Source organism: Sardina pilchardus, chromosome 6, assembly GCF_963854185.1.
Source record: "Sardina pilchardus chromosome 6, fSarPil1.1, whole genome shotgun sequence".
NCBI lineage: Eukaryota > Metazoa > Chordata > Actinopteri > Clupeiformes > Clupeidae > Sardina > Sardina pilchardus.
The window spans coordinates 18,536,435-18,555,741 of NC_084999.1; the positions used below are offsets into that span (position 1 = coordinate 18,536,435).

Consider the following 19,307-nt stretch of genomic DNA (forward strand, 5'->3'; position numbering starts at 1 on the left):
CCGTTGAGACTGACGGGCGGTCAAGTTAAAGACACTCTGTGGCCGGCTCGATTGAACGCCGTGCCGGATCTGAGGCCCTGCCTGAAATATTGCAGAATGTATTGTGTGTCCCCGCACATACTGTAAATATCCTCTTGGCGGAGAAAATTGGCCGAGAAGCACGCTGGTGGTCTCAAAGTGCATCCGTGGCCTCTGACCATAATGGTTTCCGTTTTTTGATTTATTCACAGGCCTGCTAGCCGTGGACCGTGTGGTGCTGCTGCTGCTGCAGTCTTTGTCACAGCAGCTGAAATGTCCCAGCTTGCTTGCAGAGCCTGGAGTGCCTCCTCGCTCTGTGTTTACCGCCGCCACCCGCTGCCTCGTTGTAGCTAGCGCTGTAAACAACCGCGGCAACACCGACTAGCCTCCCCATTTTTGGACGTCTTGGCACTCCGCGGCGACTTTGCGTGTGGCGGGGGGATGCACAATCAGGTGTCAGAGGGGCGTAAGGCGCAGGCTTTTTGTTCTTTGACGTAAAAGGGCCTTCTATTTTTAAGCCTTTTTAGAAAGCATCCTTTGCTGAGGTGGCAGAGAGATTACATGTTTGCGGACGCCGAGAGTGCTCACACACAGAGTGAGAACATCGCCGCCTACCCGCGTCGAAACGATGACGTGCGGCGCTTAAAAAGAACAAGCGGACGGCGAATGCCACGCGGAGCAGCAAGACAAAAGAACTGCCATTTGAAAGGGAGAAGGATGGAGAGAGAGACAAATGGAGTGGAAAGTGATGATCTCTCAGGCTGCCATCAAATGTCACTTTATCCACAGAGTGCCTTCTGAGTCTCCTGTGGCATCAGTGAAATGATGCCTGAAACACACTCAAGTATAAATGATACAGATGTGATCCAATATATTTGCATTACATATATGTCACATTTTGAAAACAAAGACAAGATGGAAATTAATAGTAATAAAAAAATAGGCAGTCAAAAATAAGCATCACGGCATCCCCCTGTCTCTGACATATGCATGTTTACAGATATAAATACACATATACACATACACACACCCATATATATATCTATATTCACTAATTCCTCACATCCCCTCTAGGAGTTTGAGGTGCAATTTTTTTATTATAAAAGAAAATGAGCCATTCAGACAGCAACCTTCAACCCCCCCAGGACGATTTCTTATCCCTCCTCCTCTCTCCACTCCCAACTTCTGAATGCAATAAGGACACAGATTATGATGAGTGTTATTTAGCGGAACACAAGGAATGGTGGCTAATTCCGAAACGTAAAGATTTGGATCGATTCAATTTCCGCATCATATTTCACCCCCGCTTCCTTCCTGATCTTGTGAGTTGTTTTCCTAGCGTCTCGGGGGCCCTGCTGGAGGTGTGGGAATGTCCCCAGTGCGGAATGAGAGGGTGAGGAACGCAGCCGCCGCCGTGTAGCATGGCGGGGCTGCCGGCGTTCCTGAGTCTCCGGAGAGCCTCTCCCGCCTCCATGAGAAAGGGAGATAAGTGCGGGGTTCAGTCCTGTCCTAATTACACCCTCATTACAAACAGGTTGGCAGCTTGGCGGCAACCGATGGTCGCCATGTGAGCTCTCATTTCCTTTTTAATCTGATTTATGGCAGCCGCCGCCACCCGGGAGGGTGCCGTCGCCCTGGTAACCACGCCGAGTGTAAAACACGCCATCCGCGAGTCTGTTGGACGAGAGACTCTCCAGTGGAATAAATTAGGGCCTGTGTGTTTTTTTTTTATTGTCCTTTCAAAATGTTTTTTTGTTTGTTTGTTTTAAATATTTTGGTCATTTGGCCTGAGGATGGTGTTTCTCTCATCTCTCTCTATCTCTCACACACACACATACACATTTTCTCCCTTTATCTCTTGCATACACAGACGTGTGTATATATACACACACACACACACACACACACACACACACACACGCGCACACACACACACACACCTATACATAAATTCCCAGTCGAATAATCCCCCTCCTTGAACAATGGGCTGATTAACATTCTCCTGAGGGGAATTAGCCCGGAATATCGGCTAACTCCAAGAAGGGTGGTCCTGAGCCTGCTGAGAACATGAGAGCGCTGGAGGGGAGGGCAGGGGACACTAGGGTCGGCCAGTGGGGTGGATGGGGGGTGTAGATGGGGGTGGGGTGTCCTCCTGGCCCCCCCCTCTGCTCCTGTGCTGGAGCCCCAGAGGTACTAGCTTGCAGCCTGCCGGCTGGGCTGATCCAGAGAGGAATGGAGGGAGACTGGGCAAGAAAGCACCGGGGGGCTGAACGGAGGAATGCACAGCATAGCTGATTACTCATCGCCCTGAGAGGGAGAAGACCGTAGGTATAGGAGGGAGAGGGGAGGGGGGGGGGGAGTTGGTTCGTTGGCGGTGGGGGCAGGATTTAGGTAAAAGAGAGATTGGGTCGGGGGGTGGGGGGGGTGAGTGGAATGTCATGTCAGGAATTCCAAACAGGCCCTTAATCCAAGTGCTGACTGAAACTTTGCTCGGAGCGTTTGGCTGTTCAGGTTTTTTTTTCTCTCTCTCTCTCTCGCTCACTTTCTCTCCCTCTCGCTGAGTCTTTCTCTTTTTCTGAATAATCCCCACATTTATATCTCCTGTGTTTTGAGGTTAACACACAGCACTGGAGAAGAGTGGTCTGCCATGTTTAAAAAGGAGGGATTTCGAAGAGCATTCTTTTGACTGTGCTCCCCACTTCTCAATGTTCAGTGCTGGAACCAAATTCACTCTAGGACACTGTTGCCCTATTTTAACAACCTGATTGACAACACAGAGGTCATGATGGGTTGAGTTTTAATTGGATTGTTTGAATCTGATGTGTTCTCGTACCGCTTGTTGGCAGCTGTTCAGGACTTGCTGTGAGTAATTGAAGAGGTTGTGCATCTCCAAGGGGGGGTAATTCCCAAGTACGTGGTTTTATAGTGACAAACCTGACATGGGCAAGTTAGTCACAGTAAAGGGGAAGCCTCCTGATAGAAGAGCTGTTACAGCTTCATTCTCCTCACAAAACAATATGTTGCTGGTGAATGAATGCAGTCCCTTTTGGTTTGTGTGCTGAATGCCTCCGCCTCGCCTGTGCTCGTCTGAATGCCAGTGGCTGTGAGCGTCTCCCTCCCGTCTCTCCCTCCCCTCTCTCATCTGCTCTGGGATCTGACCGGAGCCTCGTGGCTGAGCGGTTTGGTTTGGGGTGAACCCTGCTGAGTCCCTGGGTGGCGGGTCGGAGCCGGAGCCTGCTGCCACCCTCTCCGACCTCTGCCCCCCTACAGACGGCTGTTCCTGTGGAGTAAAGGGGGGGGGGGGGGGGTTGTTGTACATAGGGGGTGCACAGATTGAGATTTCCTGAAACCCCCCCCCCCCCCGCCAAAAGCAAAAAATAAAACAGGATGTTGAACGGATGCCATCTTGCCTTGGCTCATCCTGTATGTATTTTGTCTTTTTTCCTCTCTCTCTCTCTCTCTCTCTCTCTCTCTCTCTCTCTCTCTCTGCAGGTATGATTATAAAGAGATGCTGCATAACTCCACGTTCTGTCTGGTGCCTAGGGGACGACGCCTGGGCTCCTTCCGCTTCTTGGAGGCACTGCAGGTGAGCAGCCGCATGTGGCTATACATGCAACACACTACACACACTACACACACTACAGACACTACACACACTACACACACTACACACACTACACACACTACACACACTACACACACCACACACACCACACACACACCACACACATACAAAACATACAGAGGAGGTCCCAAATACCTGACTTGATACAGACTGTATCCAACATTACTTCACTCTGACATGAAATACACTGGGAGCCTAATTTCCTGACATCCATACACCTGAACCAGTAGGAAGCACAAGCATTGTAACAACAGCGAAAAGAGTACAGTCCAAAAAAAAAAGACCGTAAGGGTCCGCCCGCCAGCCCGTACCTCTCACTCAGGTAGCCTACACACACCTGCCGTAACGCTCACTCGGGCTCTGACAAGAGCGACGCAGGCCGCTTTGATGAGGCGTTTGATATTCCGCGCGCAGGTGTGGGGTTGTTTTTAAGTGGCTCTGAGGCGATGCGCTCACCTTACTCTTCGCTCCTCCGTTCAGGCGGGGTGGTGGTGTGCAGGTTCGCCGCCGTGAGGGCTTTTTGGCGTAGCTCTGAAGCCGTGACAGCTACTTAAGTCAGAGCGGTGTCAGCGAGTCAGAAGTCTTTTTTTTTTTTTTTTTTTTTTTTTTCTTTCCTGCGGGGCGCAATCAGCCGAGGCCAGGAAATGAGAGCACGGTTTGGACGCGCTTGGAAACGGGCCAGGGGTCGCCATCCTTTTGTCTTTTACTTCTGCGCTAGCTGTGTGTGTGTGTGTGTGTGTGTACGCCACTACGGCCGATGAGCTCAGCCACTAACAGGATACGTCTAGTCCACGTGGCCCAAAGCGAGAGTGAGAAAAGGCCCTCCCGCTCTCAGTGCCTCATTAGTTTTAGTGTTGGGCTTACCCAAAGCACTATTGGATCATGCACTTTGTAGAGGCATGACTTAGCAGGTGGTTTTTGCATTGTGTGTGTGTGAGAGAATCTTTCATGATGGCCTTGTATGTAGAGTGTGGTTCTATGGCTTAACACTGGGACTTTGTGTGTGTGTGTGTCCGTGTGTCCAGATAATGCATTGTGTAGGCCATAGCTTAGCTCTGCCAGGCTGTATTTCAGCAGATTGGAGCTTGGGTTAATGACACTGAAAGGATTACAGGCGTGGGACAACACGGGACATGAGGGGGGAGGGGGGAGGGGGGGGGGGGGGGGGGGGGGGGATGGGAGCGCTGCGGTAGAGTGGCACCCAGATTGCCAGATTAGAGACAACGTAAGGGGCCTGTTAAAAACATGCACACAGTCCAACACACAGTCCGACACACATACAAATATGCACATTCTTGCACTCAAACCACATTAAGGTTCTAACAAAGATTTGCTCATGTAAAATCAGGCGCCAATTTGACATCACTGCCGAAAGAGTGTCCACGATCTGTCAGGCTGGAATGAGAATTATTGTCAGTGTAATGAAGGTGAATGACATGAATGGTCTCTTTTCATTTCTATTTTTATTTATTTATTTAAAAACCGCAGGGACATTTTTTTGTCTGGCTTGTCATCCCTTTCAAACCCACAAACCATTTAATAAATCTGAGAATGCATTTCATTTCTACCTCTTTGCATCCGTCCTGCCAGATGGATTTCAGACAATTGGACTTTCTGTTGACAACTGCGTTTAATATCCAATCCACGCGTATGGACATAGTTTTTTTTTTTTTAATGTGGTCTCGGCTGCAGCACATTTGCAATGCAAGTCGACGGAGCCCTCTGGGGTCTTCATATCTGATAATCTTTCAAGAGGTGGTGTCAGTGCTGGACAGATGGCAGATTGATTTGGCGGCCTAATGGCCAGGCTGTATCTCAGAGAGCAGCTGACGGAGGGAAGCGGATCTGTCCGGATCCGGGCCACATCAGCGCCGGGCCTGGGCCGGAGGAGTCTCGCTGCTCGCTGCACTCCGGCGCTGACGGTTGAAGAGCTGGCTGCAGCTGTGTGAGGAGTCATTAGTGTAGACTGCTGAAAGCATCTGTTGAGGGCAGATCTAGCGGAGAGGCTGCTATTTCATGCGGCAGTTTAGAGTAATGGCCACTGACAGAGCCGATGTTTGTGGTCCAACTTTAGTCACTACAACTTCCCGTCAGTAATAACAGGAAGAATACTGTAAAGGCAAACCTTTTACCAGAAGCATTTTGTGTAGCCATGACCTAGGTCAGTGTAAAGCATTCTCCTGACTACCCTGTGAGGTCTTGTCTTGACTGGCTTTGGATCCGTTGTATGACAAACATATTAGTGGAACTTAACTGTTGGTTTTCTCCTGTGAGAAATTAAATTAAATTAAAGGTGTACTAACTGTAGGCAGTTGATGTACAACAATTTCAAGATATAGTATTTTGTTTTCTAGGAAGGAGAGTCACTACTTAGGCCTAGTTGTTTGTGCTTTGCTGAAACCACTGAGGCAGTCAGACATTTCTACTTTTCAAGACCCTGTTATACCTCAGAAATTGTGTCTTGGATTCATGCTGTGACCAGTCTATGCCCACTTTACCATTCACCATGCATAGATGGGATCGCCGTGCCTGAAGAGACCTGACTGAGCTGAGCTAAGCTAACGTCTCCCTGTCTGTGGTGTGTTCTAGGCTGCCTGTGTCCCGGTCATGCTCAGTAACGGCTGGGAGCTGCCCTTCTCCGAGGTCATTGACTGGAGCACTGCCGCCGTCATCGGGGACGAAAGGCTGCTACTACAGGTGCGTGTCTCTCTCTCTCTCTTTCTCTCTCTCTCTTTGTCTCTGCATTCTTTCTCTCCTTCATTTCCTCTCACTTTCTTTCCCTCCTGATTTCTCTCTTTCTCTCTCTCTCTCCTCACCACCCTCCACCCCCCCCCCCATCCCAATTCCAGGTGACCTCATCTCACCTGTGTGTCTTACCTGCCATATCATCACCATTCCCCCCATCTCTCCCTCCCTTCCCCACCCTTCCCGATCTCCCGTCCCGTCTTCGCTACACGACTCCTACAGCTGCCAGAGCAGCACGCCACATTCGGCAGCCCGTTCTGCGGTCTGACGAGAGCCCATATTATAGCTTTAGCGCGGTCATTACCAATGATTGTCTGTCTTCTGTTCTAGTCCTCGTCCGTCTCCACCTCCTCGTTAAGAAGCCCGAAATGGCAAACGTTTCAGAAATGTTGATGCGAAGCAGATAATGGTATGAGGGGGGTGAAATTGGTCTCGGGAGGAGCTAATGCTAAAGCTATTCCGTCATCTAGCTCTCGCACTGTGCACAAGCTAAAGGGAACCATAGGGTGTAATGCCAGTGACAGCTGCTGTCTTGAGCAGAATAACTGCTCCGACTGTATGTCATGGACGCTCCTCCCTGCGGGGGTAATTAGTAGGATGATGGAGTGGGGGAGAGCAGGAAGAGCGTCCACTGCTCCCGGGGTTTTAATGGAAGCACATTCTCTCCCTCTCCGACCATCTCCCAGTTCATGCTAATTTCATTCGATTCCTCAGACTTCAGGCTGACGTTCATATGAGGTTCAGTCTTAGTTTTCAACCCGCTGTATAGTAATGAGTTGGAGCCGGTGAAATGCCCATGAAACATAATTGCTCTACGTAACTATATTGCACTGGCCAGTTGAACAGTACTGCTGATAGACAGAAGAAGGTTGTACCATGAGTGTCGGAACTTTTAAAGCTTACCCTTTTATTTCTGTTAAAGTTTGAAACTCATTGTACACTGCCTATATGTTTTTCTTGTTGTGCTCATTCATACACATGATCTCAGAGACTTCTTTTGTGTCTCCTCCTCTTCTCAGCCACACGCTTATCCCCTTTCACTCGTTCATGCCGTCCCCTGTCGGATATTCTTTTCTTCTTTTCTTCTTACTCCCTCTCTCTTTTCCTCTCTCTATCTGCCCCATGTAAATGCTCTGTATTCAGAAATGTTCCACGCGTCCAGAGGTTAATTGCTTGAGTAATGCTTCCTCCTCTGGGGCTCTCTCTCTCTCTCTCTCTCTCTCTCTCTCTCTCTCTCTCTCTCTCTCTCTCTCTCTCTGTTCCCTCTTCTCCTCCCTGGACAGATCCCCTCCACGGTGCGCTCCATCCATCAGGATAAGATCCTCGCTCTCCGCCAGCAGACACAGTTCCTCTGGGAGGCCTACTTCTCGTCCGTGGAGAAGATCGTCCTCACCACTCTGGAGGTGAGTGAGTGGGGGAAAATCGGCCCCATCAATCAGCCCAATACAGATAGACACACACACACACAAACACACACACACACACACACACACACACACAGACACATACACACACACATAGACACACACACACACAGACACACACAGACACACATATGGTACAGTGGACAGTACTCCCACACCCTACTCTGTCGGTGAACTCTGCACAGGATGTTTCTGCCATGCTGCTCCGCCTGGAGATCAAAGCATAGGCGCTCTTTCTGGCGTTTTCCGTGCCACCACCCCGGCTCAGCGCTGTGAATGTGATGGCATAGGGCCAGGGGGACAGATGCGACTCAGTCAGGTCCACCTCCACATTTCTAACCCCCCACCCAGCCTCCTGCCCATCCGTCCCCCCACCTCCCAGACCCCCACCACCCTCCGTGGGTTGCGTGCTTTCCCCTGACACATTGGTGTCACACCCTGGCGCTAAGTTAAAGCAGGCGAAGAGGACGTTAGAAGGGTGAGCATCCGCGGCGGCTGGCATGGCACACGTTGTCGCCAGGCCCCGTCCTACATCTGGAGAGCCAATCACGTCAGGGGGGTTATTCCTGAAAGAGCAGCGTTCCATAACTGCCCCCCATTCCCCCCCTCCCTTCCACTTCCAACCCCACCCTCAGACACAACCCACCACCACCAGCACCACCCTAAAACCCAAACTCGCGTTACACCCGACTCTCCCGAGAGGAAGTGCTTTCGCCGGGAGTCCTGAGGAGATGACTGCCCGGCGGTAAGGGGACACCACGGGCAGTCTCACGCCCTCGGATCAGTGTCTGCTAACGGGAACAGGTGTCTCCGGAGACCGGGCTCATTTCGCTGGCTGTGTTTGGGTTTCAGTGCCTTTGGCATAGCTGGCGTGCTTTATAGCTGTTTAGCTTTGGTCTTTTCACAGCCTCCGGTCTAAGTTTAGTCTTTAAGAGTGCCGAAGTTATTTTCACCATCAATCAGAGAAGTGTGTGTGTGTGTGTGTGTGTGTGTGTGTGTGTGCTCGCAAAATATCCAGTGAAGAATAGTGATCTGCTATTAGTAGCAATTAGAGGTTTGAAATGGTTGCTGTCAGTTTCTGTCATGTTTGCTGTTAGTAAGAGATTATTTTTCAGTTTGACAGAAGATGATGGATTTTTCTGAGATTATAAATTTCCTAGGGCATTACACTCTCCTATTTCATTTCATGCAATGTGGATGAAGTGAATTAAACGAGTCAACAGAGTGAGGAAAATTATGAGGTTGTCCTATCGATGATATTATTATTGCTATTATTGTCATTATTATTATTACTATATTGATTATTACCGGTATGTATTTTCCATGTCTTTAGGAAACTATTAACAACAAAGTTCAATTTGGAATGTTTTGGCCTTGAAATAGGATCATATTGTGTGTGTGTGTGTGCGTGTGTGTGTGTGTTCGCATGTGTGTGTGTGTTTGCGTGTGCGTGTGTGTGTGCGCCCTGAGTAACTGCTTCGTTCCTCCGTCGCAGATCATCCAGGACCGGGTGCTTCAGCAGGAGGCCAGGAGCAACCTGATGTGGAACCGGCTGCCCGGAGGCCTCTTCACCCTGCCCCAGTACTCCCCCAGCCTGGGCGACTTCCCCTTCTTCTACTCCAGCCTGGGTGAGTGCACTGCGTCTGTGGTATCATTTTTATGCAGGTTCCTCATTTAATGAAATGTTTAGCTTAACTATGAGTATGTGCTGTGAGAATATGGTGCCATTCATTCTTCTGTGTCCCTGAAGCCTCCCTCTGTGGAAAGTTCCAGAGAGTGAGAAGACTCTGTGTTGTTGAGTGTCTGATTGTCTTCACCCCCAAGGACACAAACATAGCCTAGGCCATTGATAGGTTAGGGGGGAATGTTTGTAACATTCTTATCTCCCTTAATACTAACTGGTTGGATGGATCATTGTTATGGGGAAGTACCTTGGGGGGGGGGGGGGGGGGGGAGTATCGAGAATAAAGCACACCAGTTGTGCATCGCCCACAAATGACCCCAGGGATGCAGTCCACTAGGATCTGCTTTATCCGATACATGGATTTCATGTATCTGATAGAGGGATCTACTATATCTGATAGAGGTCTAATTTATCCCCTGCAGGGAGCAAAGTCCTCCACTACAGGGATGCGATACATCAATGATCGTAGACATTACAGTACAGGGATCCAGGGACAACAGGGATTAAATATGTGAAAGTGCTGTGTCTGTCTACTAAAAGATATTAAACAGCAGATTATGTAGTGACGGAACGTTTTAGTTGTAGCTGGCTGGTTAATATGTAGCCGGTGGGTTGTTTACCATGAGTCTTAACATCTATAGGTCCGATCTTTCTCAAGTATTTGAATGCCATGAAATATTTGATTCATCATATCTTTACTCCTTTGGTTTTCATCTTTAAATTAAAGATTTGTCATGTGTATGTTGGACTTTGAATGTTTACGGAGTCCAGCAGGTCAGAACGGCTTTAGCATCGCTCTAGCCATTATGGATGCAAAAGCTTTATCTTCTGAATCGGCCTGACGGCTATAATAATACCCCTCCGCCTGTCCTGTTCATTTAAATGCAGTTTGACTTTATATTAGTTAAAGCGGTCTAATTTCACCCTCGTCTCCCTCGGTGGTAGCGTGTGTGGGCAAAGGTAAACACCGGCCATAATTCACATTGACACCTCTGTGAATTATTCAGGGTAGGCTTTCATCCATTCATTTATGTGACATAGAGACTGCAATTAAAGGTGACCACTGTGAGAGAGAGGGAATGTGTGTATCGGGTTTGATGAATTTAGCTTGACGCTAAAGCGCTATTCCATTATTACTCTGGTAACTGAACTTTTTTATTGTGTTTTTTTTTCCCCTGGCCAATCTTCCAATTTAATTCAACACAATTTGAGTCACAGTACTTCCATGGGAGCTCTTATGTTTTTGTGAGTGGCATAAAAACACAGTTTATCAAAAAAGAAACTTTCCCAGCTTGACTAGCCATTCAAAAGAGTTGGCTGGACTTTCTTGCAGCCGGATCACAAAAGGGATGAAAGCCATTAAGGTGCAAGCTGAAATCAGACGCAGGTAATTGTCTGAAGGCGTAATGTGTTTGCAGACGGTCCTCCTCGTTCTCTCAAATTTTTGCGCCGCGCCGGGGAGCCTTTGAGCCTCGTGCTCTTGATTTTTCAAAAAGGCGCCTGTATCAAAGAGGGGTCCTAAGGGTCCCTCTGTGTGGCTCTGTGTGTTTCTTTCTCTTTGCCTTTCTTCTGTTCTTCTCCTTGGTCCTTGTAGTTGTAGGGCCTTTCATCTGTCGTCTTTATTTCGTCTTCATTTCAATACGGCTTCGGCAACACGCAGCCACCACTTTCTAATAACCAAACCAGGAACCTGTGGAAGACATAAACAAAAGGCCTTGTCATCCAGTCTGGGGGGTTTTTTTTTTTCAGAATGGATTTTACGTTTTTGATGTTTTTATTCCCCTTTTGTTCATATGTTTTTTGTTTTCTGATTTGGGTCCCACAGGCATCAGACCACTTCCTAAGTTCACCGCGGTCATCCACGCCGTCACCCCGCTGGTGTCGCAGTCCCAGCCCATCCTGAAGCTCCTGGTGGCGGTGGCCAAGTCTCAGCACTGTGCCCAGGTACACACACACACACACACACACACACACACACACACACACACACACACACACACACACACACACACACACACACACACCCTCCCTCCCTCCCCCTGTGGATTGTCCTCTCTGTGATGGACAGACGTCTCAGGGGTGCTTTGTCTGCACTTAAAACACAAACACAGGATTAAGCCAAGGCCGTGTCTGTCTGTCTGTATGTGTGTGAGTGCCTGTGTTTTTATTTAATGCGTTGGTGTCAATGGCGTCCCCTGTTCTCAAACTGATGAAAACTGACTCTTATCCCTCTGTGATGAGGTCTGCTGCCAATTACATCAGCTTATGCTTTCATGAGAACGGCTTAAATCATAGAAATGGGAAATAATTCAGCGCTGTGCATAATTCATCCGTGTGGAGGTAAATAAAGCAGAAAGTCGATAGGAATATCTATCAGGAGGGAAATCTGAACCAGCTGCCGAGGCTCACTGTTATGGCTGCTGTCAGCTGTTGTAGGTTTGTTCCTGGGGGTTTGGATATCTATCAAGCGTCTTTTTGAGATGACCTTGATCAAAGCACACTAGAAACAGGGAGGAATCAACATTTCTCTGCGTTATCCTTGTCACTTGACCAGTGCTAAGATTGTGCTGGGATTAAAATGGAGCATAGTTAGAATATGGATTCTGAGTTGTCATTGATTAGCTTTGGAGTGCTAATCTGAAACCTCAGACTCAGAATTTCAGACCAGCCTAATTGACAGTGGGCCAAAGGCTCAAATCTGCTCTGTTTTTGAGACAATCAGTTCTTAGCTAGATAAGCTCCCCCCCCCCCTTTTTTTTTCCCAAATGTGCTTCCATTTTGTTGGCAGTCTCAAATTGATAATATTATCAACTAGACTAAACACTTGCATTTTAGTTTGTGTTTGTTTTAAAATAACCATGACCATGTCTTACTTCTGGTGTGTTTCCCCACCACTATTGGACCACAGATCATTGTCCTCTGGAACTGTGACAAGCCCCTGCCTGCTAAACACCGCTGGCCAGCCACTGGCGTCCCCGTCATCGTGATCGAGGGGGAGAGCAAGGTGAGTTACCCCCACACCTCCTGTTCCCTGCAGGGCCAAATACCCGCTGGGCTCTGGCACATCATTAAGACCCTGAACAGAATTAGCTTTATTTAACGTCAGCCATGACTGATGGTGGCAGAGCTGCCCACAGTGTTGGCAGGGTGTCAGAAAGAAAGAAAGACTTGGTAGAGGCTCATTTCAGAATTCACAGAAGGGGTTTTCCCAGTTGCATTGTGGGTGAAGTTTTTTTGTTTGTTTTTTTCCCTCAGATGATGAGCAGTCGCTTCCTTCCCTACGACAGTATTATATCGGACGCAGTGCTGAGTCTTGATGAAGATACTGTTCTATCGACCACAGAGGTATACTAATGTTATCATCATCATTATTAGAGTGCATGAAAATGCACTCTACTGTTATGCTGTTTATTCTTATTATCGATATTATTATTCTTCTTCAGACACTTTTTGTGCGTTCAATTCAGCTTCAACCGTTCGACGTAGAAACTTCATTCAAACTGCGCTGCGTAGGTCTTACTTAGGTGACTTCAGCTATGTAATTTTCATCTTTGAAAACTTTATCGTTTAATTTATATGAATTTTTTAAAACATTTTTTCTCCCATAGACTTAACATTGGATTATGACATCACAATAAAGTCGTTAAGCAATTAGAATCTTATGCCAGGTGTTCAAAGCCACCTGGCAGCAACTCTCTGTCTCAGACTTTCTGGCTCTCTTAAGACTACATATCCTGTTCAACTGTTTCCTCTACCCACAACTGTTTCAAAATAAAAGTCCTCATCATTTTTGCATTTTCATGCACTCGTAATTTCCTTGGAATTACATCTCTAGTTATTATTATTATTGTACAGTAGTAGAGAGTGCTTTTGATGTGGTTGCATTTGTTTTATGCTAGTTGACCTTGATGCTTAGAGTCTATGGTGAATCTGATTAATCTGAAAGAAAACCTAAAAATAATACATGTCATATCATTCAGGAGTTATTTATTTGTTTGTTTTGTGCAGGTGGACTTTGCTTTTACTGTGTGGCAGAGTTTCCCAGAGAGGATTGTGGGATATCCAGCTCGCAGTCATTTTTGGGATCAGAACAAAGAGCGCTGGGGCTACACGTCCAAGTGGACCAACGACTACTCCATGGTGCTGACAGGAGCAGCCTTCTATCACAGGTATATGGACGGCGCCTTGACTGAAATAATGTATTATTATTATTATTATTATTATTATTATTATTATTACCTGACCTTGCATGCATATCCATGCACTTGTGCGGAGCGCCATAAAGCTCATAGGGGTGACTGAAAGACTTCAACTGAGTCTTGAGACAATATGGACTGAAATGGCTAAATCGGTGATATTTTAGTCAGCGATACTGCATTCAGAGTACTGTAGCATGCTCTCATCACGTATTCTCTATTTGGGATCCTAACTTTTTTATGTTATTTTCACCTGTGTTCATGAGTGGTTTGCGCCCACCAGACGCGTACGTACGCGGTGCACCGCGACAAGAAAACAACTCCGTTGTTTTTAACGGAGCAAAGCCCACTAGCCGCTCGGCAGCCGCACAGGGATCAAAAACTGTTCTTAAAATCCTGCGCGTCAAGCCCACACTGCTGAACGTCGTGTCCAGCGGGCGCCGGCCTTTATACTCCATCCCTTGACCAGTATTCCTCCTCTCACCAGATACTACAACTACTTGTACACCAGCTACTTGCCAACCAGTCTGAAAGGTATGGTTGACCAGCTCTCCAACTGTGAAGACATCCTCATGAACTTCCTGGTGTCGGCCGTCACCAGGATGCCCCCCATCAAAGTCACGCAGAAGAAGCAGTACAAGGAGACGATGATGGGACAGGTGACTCTCTCTCTCTCTCTCTCTCTCTCTCTCTTCAACAGTTCTGTTTTTCTTCTGTGTCTCCTCTCTCTGGCGGGCGTCTGTGTGGCTTTGAGTTTGAGCGTGTAATCCTACCCGTGGTGTTCTGCTCTAATCCAAAATCTAACAAATGGCAAAAAAAAGCGCTCAGAATCATTTTCCATAGAGCCAGTTCCCTGGAACTGTTCAGCAAATTGAGTCATTTTGAACGGTCTTTAGCTGGCAGTGGTGTCATGAACTTTCATTTTCATAACAGCTCAGGTAAAATGCATAAGCCTCGGCAGAGAGATGAACTCTGCATAAATCTGCAAACCAGATTTTTATTTTATTTTTTTATTTTTATAAGCTTAATGTACACTTCGTTTGTGCCGATCTGCAGTTTTTATTTTTTGCTTGCTGGATGAAATTGATTTGTATGAGTTAATCTGTTCTTAATCTCTCGAGACAAAGTCTACTAGTGTGTAGTTTGGAGCGGAGTTGATCTCTGTGTCCAATCCAACACAAACAGGACACAACACATTGTGCCAGAACTTCTCGCCATTGTTTTCCTTTCTTGTGTTTTCCAATGGATTCAGCAGATGTGCCAGCTTCCGTTCCCTGCTGGAGATATATTATTAAATGTTTATGTTGGAGGGGAAACCTTGCTGCCGGCAGACTGATTTCCACCCGTCGACTCGGTGTCTCAAAGCCAGTTGCTTTACTCCTTGTAGATTTACTCGTCTACTGCTCACGTGAAATAAAATGAATAAACCATTCTGATAGCCTCTCTGTGGGGATCTTCTTATTCAAACAACCCTCTCTGCCTAACAGTCCTGTATCTTCTAATGGGAAATATGTGTGTACTATCTCAGTTTCATGTGATATGTTTTGTGTCTCTCCCTGCAGACCTCCAGGACATCTCGCTGGGCGGACCCCGACCACTTTGCCCAGCGGCAGACCTGCATGAACAAATTTGCCAGCTGGTTTGGCAGCATGCCCCTGGTGCACTCCCAGATGAGACTGGACCCCGTTCTGTTCAAGGACCAGGTGTCCATACTGCGCAAGAAGTACAAGGACATCGAGCGACTTTAGCTCTAGTGCTCTAAGCCCCGAATCCCTGCAGGCCCGATTTTGGGTCTTGCGAGGGGTGGGACAGACGTTGGCCAGGGACTCACCCTTAAGACGCCCCCCCCCCCCCCCCCCCCGTCAGTGTTTTAGGGGAGAGGCGGGGGTCTTGAGTGAAACCGCTCACACACACTCTCCTGCACGCTAAAAAGGGTCAGTGAGAGGTGCTCTCTTTGGATGCGGTGTGCCTTTTTAAAGAGGTTCCCAAAGAGTGGCTGGCTAGGCAGGTTAGGGCAAACTTTTTTTCTTTTTCTTTTTTGCTGGAAGCAGCAGGCAGTGTGTCACCCATCAGAGTGTGATGTATACAGAAGTGGTTCGGTTATCCATTAAATTATTGCTATCTAACTTGATGGATCAAACAGGAGATGTGTTGATATTGAGCCAAACCAAGCGGAATGCCGAGGAGGTGGTCTTTATCAGTATGCAAATAATTATGTTTGTATTTGTCGAGATGTGTTTTTTGTTTCTCCGCTCTGGTGCGTTACAAAAGTCATCTTCTCCTGTCTGCTGGTGCGACGCAAGGAAAACAGAACTGTTGTCTGTCTTCCACCCCCACAAATCCATCGCCAATGACGACAGTGACTATGACAACCCAGGCAGTGGTGAGGAACAGCACGGAGAACGCATTTGCTGAATTGGAAGGCGGACGATCAGAATGCATGCCACTCCACAGAGCATAGTTCACAACAACCTGTCCCCTCTCTGTACCTGAAACCACCTCTCCTGAGTCTTCTATGCAGAAATCAAAAACGGTTACTTTTGAGTGATTTTTTATATTATTGTTTTTTTTTTTTTTTTTTAACTGTATTGTGGTGTTCTTCATGAAGATCTTTGAGGATGACCATTGCACAGTGCCTGGCGTTTTCACACATAGTGGTGTTTGGAGACTAGACGGGGTCAGTGTGGGAAGGTCAACAAAGAACAAAAAAAAGAGCCCATCATCCATGCTGCTTAAGTGTATTAGTTGCACCCTCCCAGATCCCCCAAGTCTCAAGTTTTATACATCCTGTCATGACTGAGAACATAAACATCATATTTGACACAGACTGACTAATGTTTTTTTTTTTTTCTTGTTTTGGGCTTTTTCCCTCGCAAATTGTAATTGATAACACTACCCTTGCTTTAGTGAACTACCGCATCAGACAGACTTTAGGTTGTTTGCTCTAGTTGTGGTAATCCCTACAAGTCTCAAAAGGAGATGTTCCTGCAAAACTGACAAAAAAAAAACAACAGCACCAGTAATCCTTATAAATCCCATTATTTTTCTGTCTGTACTAAATGGGGGGGAAGAGCCCAGGTTTGGGCATTGGTATCTAAATTCAGGATTCAATAGGCAAGGTTTTTTTTTATTGTTTTGAGCATCTCAAGGTGTTCTGTTCATTTCTTAGAAAGAGGATAGGCATTTGCATCACATGCATAATTAATTGATTCTATTCGGATTGGTCTGTAAGTATCATTTTCGCCTATTCTTTAAATGTCTTTTCTGGACCATTTGGATTGAAAACGTGTCCTGCAGTGAGGTTTGTCCCAGGAACATCCTTTGTATTAGTTCACAGTTACTTGAATGTCTGGTGACCTTTTAAGGAGTGCTGCACTTGAGGCCTGTTTCTCAAGGCACCAGATCCTAAATATTGACCAGCACATCGCCTTATCTTGCAATGCCATCCATAGGAGTATGTACACTGACCCATTGATATGAGCAAAGAGCAAGGTTCCCTCGATAGTATGTGTTGCCATAGTCTGCCAGCATTGTTCTATCCACTAGACTCCCATCTCCCATCCCATCCCATCCAGTATTTTGTGATTTTTTTGTTTTTCTTGTATCTGCTCAGTGTTGAGTTTAGTTGTCCTTTGGTCACTTTATTTATGACTGTGTCATGCCTTTTATAACACACACGGTAGAAAACAACAAAGTACGTCCAGACATGGTGAATAGTCTCAACCCTCGCCCCCCTCAAAAACGCTTATTGAACAAATGTCAATTTGAAAAGAAAAAAAACAATTTCCACCATCTTGTGTGTATGTGTGTGCGTGTGTGTGTGTGTGTGTGTGTGTGTGTATGTGTATATAACTATAAATAGATATATAAACTTGTAGCTATATTTATTTTTGCAAAAGCATAGATGTATATTACTGAAACTTTTTATTATTTTTTTTCCCAAGGGGAATTGTTGTACATGGTTGTAACATTACATCTTGTAATTGTATCACTTGTTGCCTGGCTTACAGGGGGGAGGGGGGGGCATGTTAAATGGCACACGGGTGAGTTATCACCTCTTGAAACAGGTCAAGAACATTCATACCTGTGGCTTTTTTGATAGCTAGCTGGCTAGCCAACCAAACAGCAGTGGCTAGACTTTTTAAGTGCTTTCGGATGTTCCATGACTCACCATAAATTATGCTGCCCTTATTGTTGACCTATTGTGCCAATGGCTGACTTTTTTTTTTTTAGTTCCGTTACCCCATCCTCTTATATCACATTTCCAGTTGAAAGTGATGCACACAAAAAACAACAACATTGCTTTATGGTTTAATGAGTTGCTGATGGCCAGGGCTGTTCCCTGCTGCCCCTCAATGACCCACTGACTAAAGCTAAGCAATATCATGGAAGACAGTGTTGTAATTTTCCTGTGTGTGTGTGTGTGTGTGTGTGAAGTGTTTAGTTGGTGCAGAGGAGGAAATGGTAGATATTTCGCTCCTCAAACCTTCTAACCTTGCTCCTGGGCACGTGGGCATGTGTCCAGAACAAATCATCCGTGAACAAACATGGCCACAGGAACGAGGAGACAAAAAACGGCAACTTTTTACTACAGCTCTTATCACTATTTCTCTCACCTTGTTTTCCGGTGGTATTCTGAGGTCCTTGTGCATGTGTATCTTCACTATGGGTTGTCAAAGCACAGGTTTGTTTCATGAAACTGTGGCGATCAGTGGAGTAGACCTACTCTTAGCCTGTGCCCTGCTGTTACCTGCTGAATTCCTGAAAGTGATTTGAATGTGCCTTTGATGAAAGACACTTCTGTGATTTGTATTATGTTCTCTCTTTGCCTTCAACACAAAGAAAAAAACTCTTTCATTCTTATGGATTTGCAGACTGGAATACGTGTCAGATTGTGTGTTTTGTTTTTCCATTACATGTCCAGTAACACATAAAAGTGGTTTTTAGTTTACCTCGTCTAACACTGGAATATTTTGACTGACATTCCTGCTCTTGACGTAGGAATACTTCTCAGCGGCTTTCTATGTTTCTGTCATCATACTTTTGTGAGATCTGTTTTGTTTGTTTCATCAGACCATCTGTGTTTTTTTTTTTTTTTCCCCAACGTCTTGCCATTCTCTTCCCAATCCCGAGATTCTTGTCATCTCAGTCATTTATTTTACAGAGTTTAAAACAATAATAGAAAATGTTAAATTTTTTAAAAGACTGATTTTATAAAATAAATAAACAAATATTTGTTACACCTGTGGCCCAGTATTGCTTTTTAAAACGTATGGATTTGTTTTCTATATCCCATCACTCCCAACGTGCATTTTGCAGTCGCGCATCTATTTGTTGAGTAATTTATTGTAGAGTTCTCCAGAGTTGATATTAGATATTAGATCCAGAGTGAATATTGAAAAGCATCATCAAGATTACACTCCGTGATTCTCACATTATTGACTATGAGCACTGCAGAACTCTGCAGGCCCTGAAGCCTTCATCGTCTGAGAACCAGGCGCACTGATGGCATTAATAAAAAGGCATTGGGTATGGTTTGAATCTTCATGGTTTGAAAGGATAAGAACTGCACTATGCTCCCTGAATTTTATCACCCTGTTAGGCAAACACATTAT

At 46.3% G+C, this 19,307-nt stretch overlaps 1 protein-coding gene across 1 annotated transcript in view; it reads left to right on the forward strand.

Moving 5' to 3' along the window:
- Positions 1-15,545, forward strand: part of LOC134082849 (exostosin-1a) — a 42,104-nt gene extending 26,559 nt beyond the window's left edge. The window contains exons 2-11 of the mRNA XM_062538858.1: positions 3,511-3,604; positions 6,233-6,340; positions 7,672-7,791; positions 9,308-9,440; positions 11,322-11,440; positions 12,405-12,500; positions 12,752-12,841; positions 13,505-13,665; positions 14,180-14,351; positions 15,255-15,545. Coding sequence (XP_062394842.1) covers positions 3,511-3,604; positions 6,233-6,340; positions 7,672-7,791; positions 9,308-9,440; positions 11,322-11,440; positions 12,405-12,500; positions 12,752-12,841; positions 13,505-13,665; positions 14,180-14,351; positions 15,255-15,440 — 1,279 coding nt within the window. The 3' untranslated portion in view covers positions 15,441-15,545. The remainder of the gene's footprint in view (positions 1-3,510; positions 3,605-6,232; positions 6,341-7,671; positions 7,792-9,307; positions 9,441-11,321; positions 11,441-12,404; positions 12,501-12,751; positions 12,842-13,504; positions 13,666-14,179; positions 14,352-15,254) is intronic.
- Positions 15,546-19,307: the final 3,762 nt, after the last annotated feature.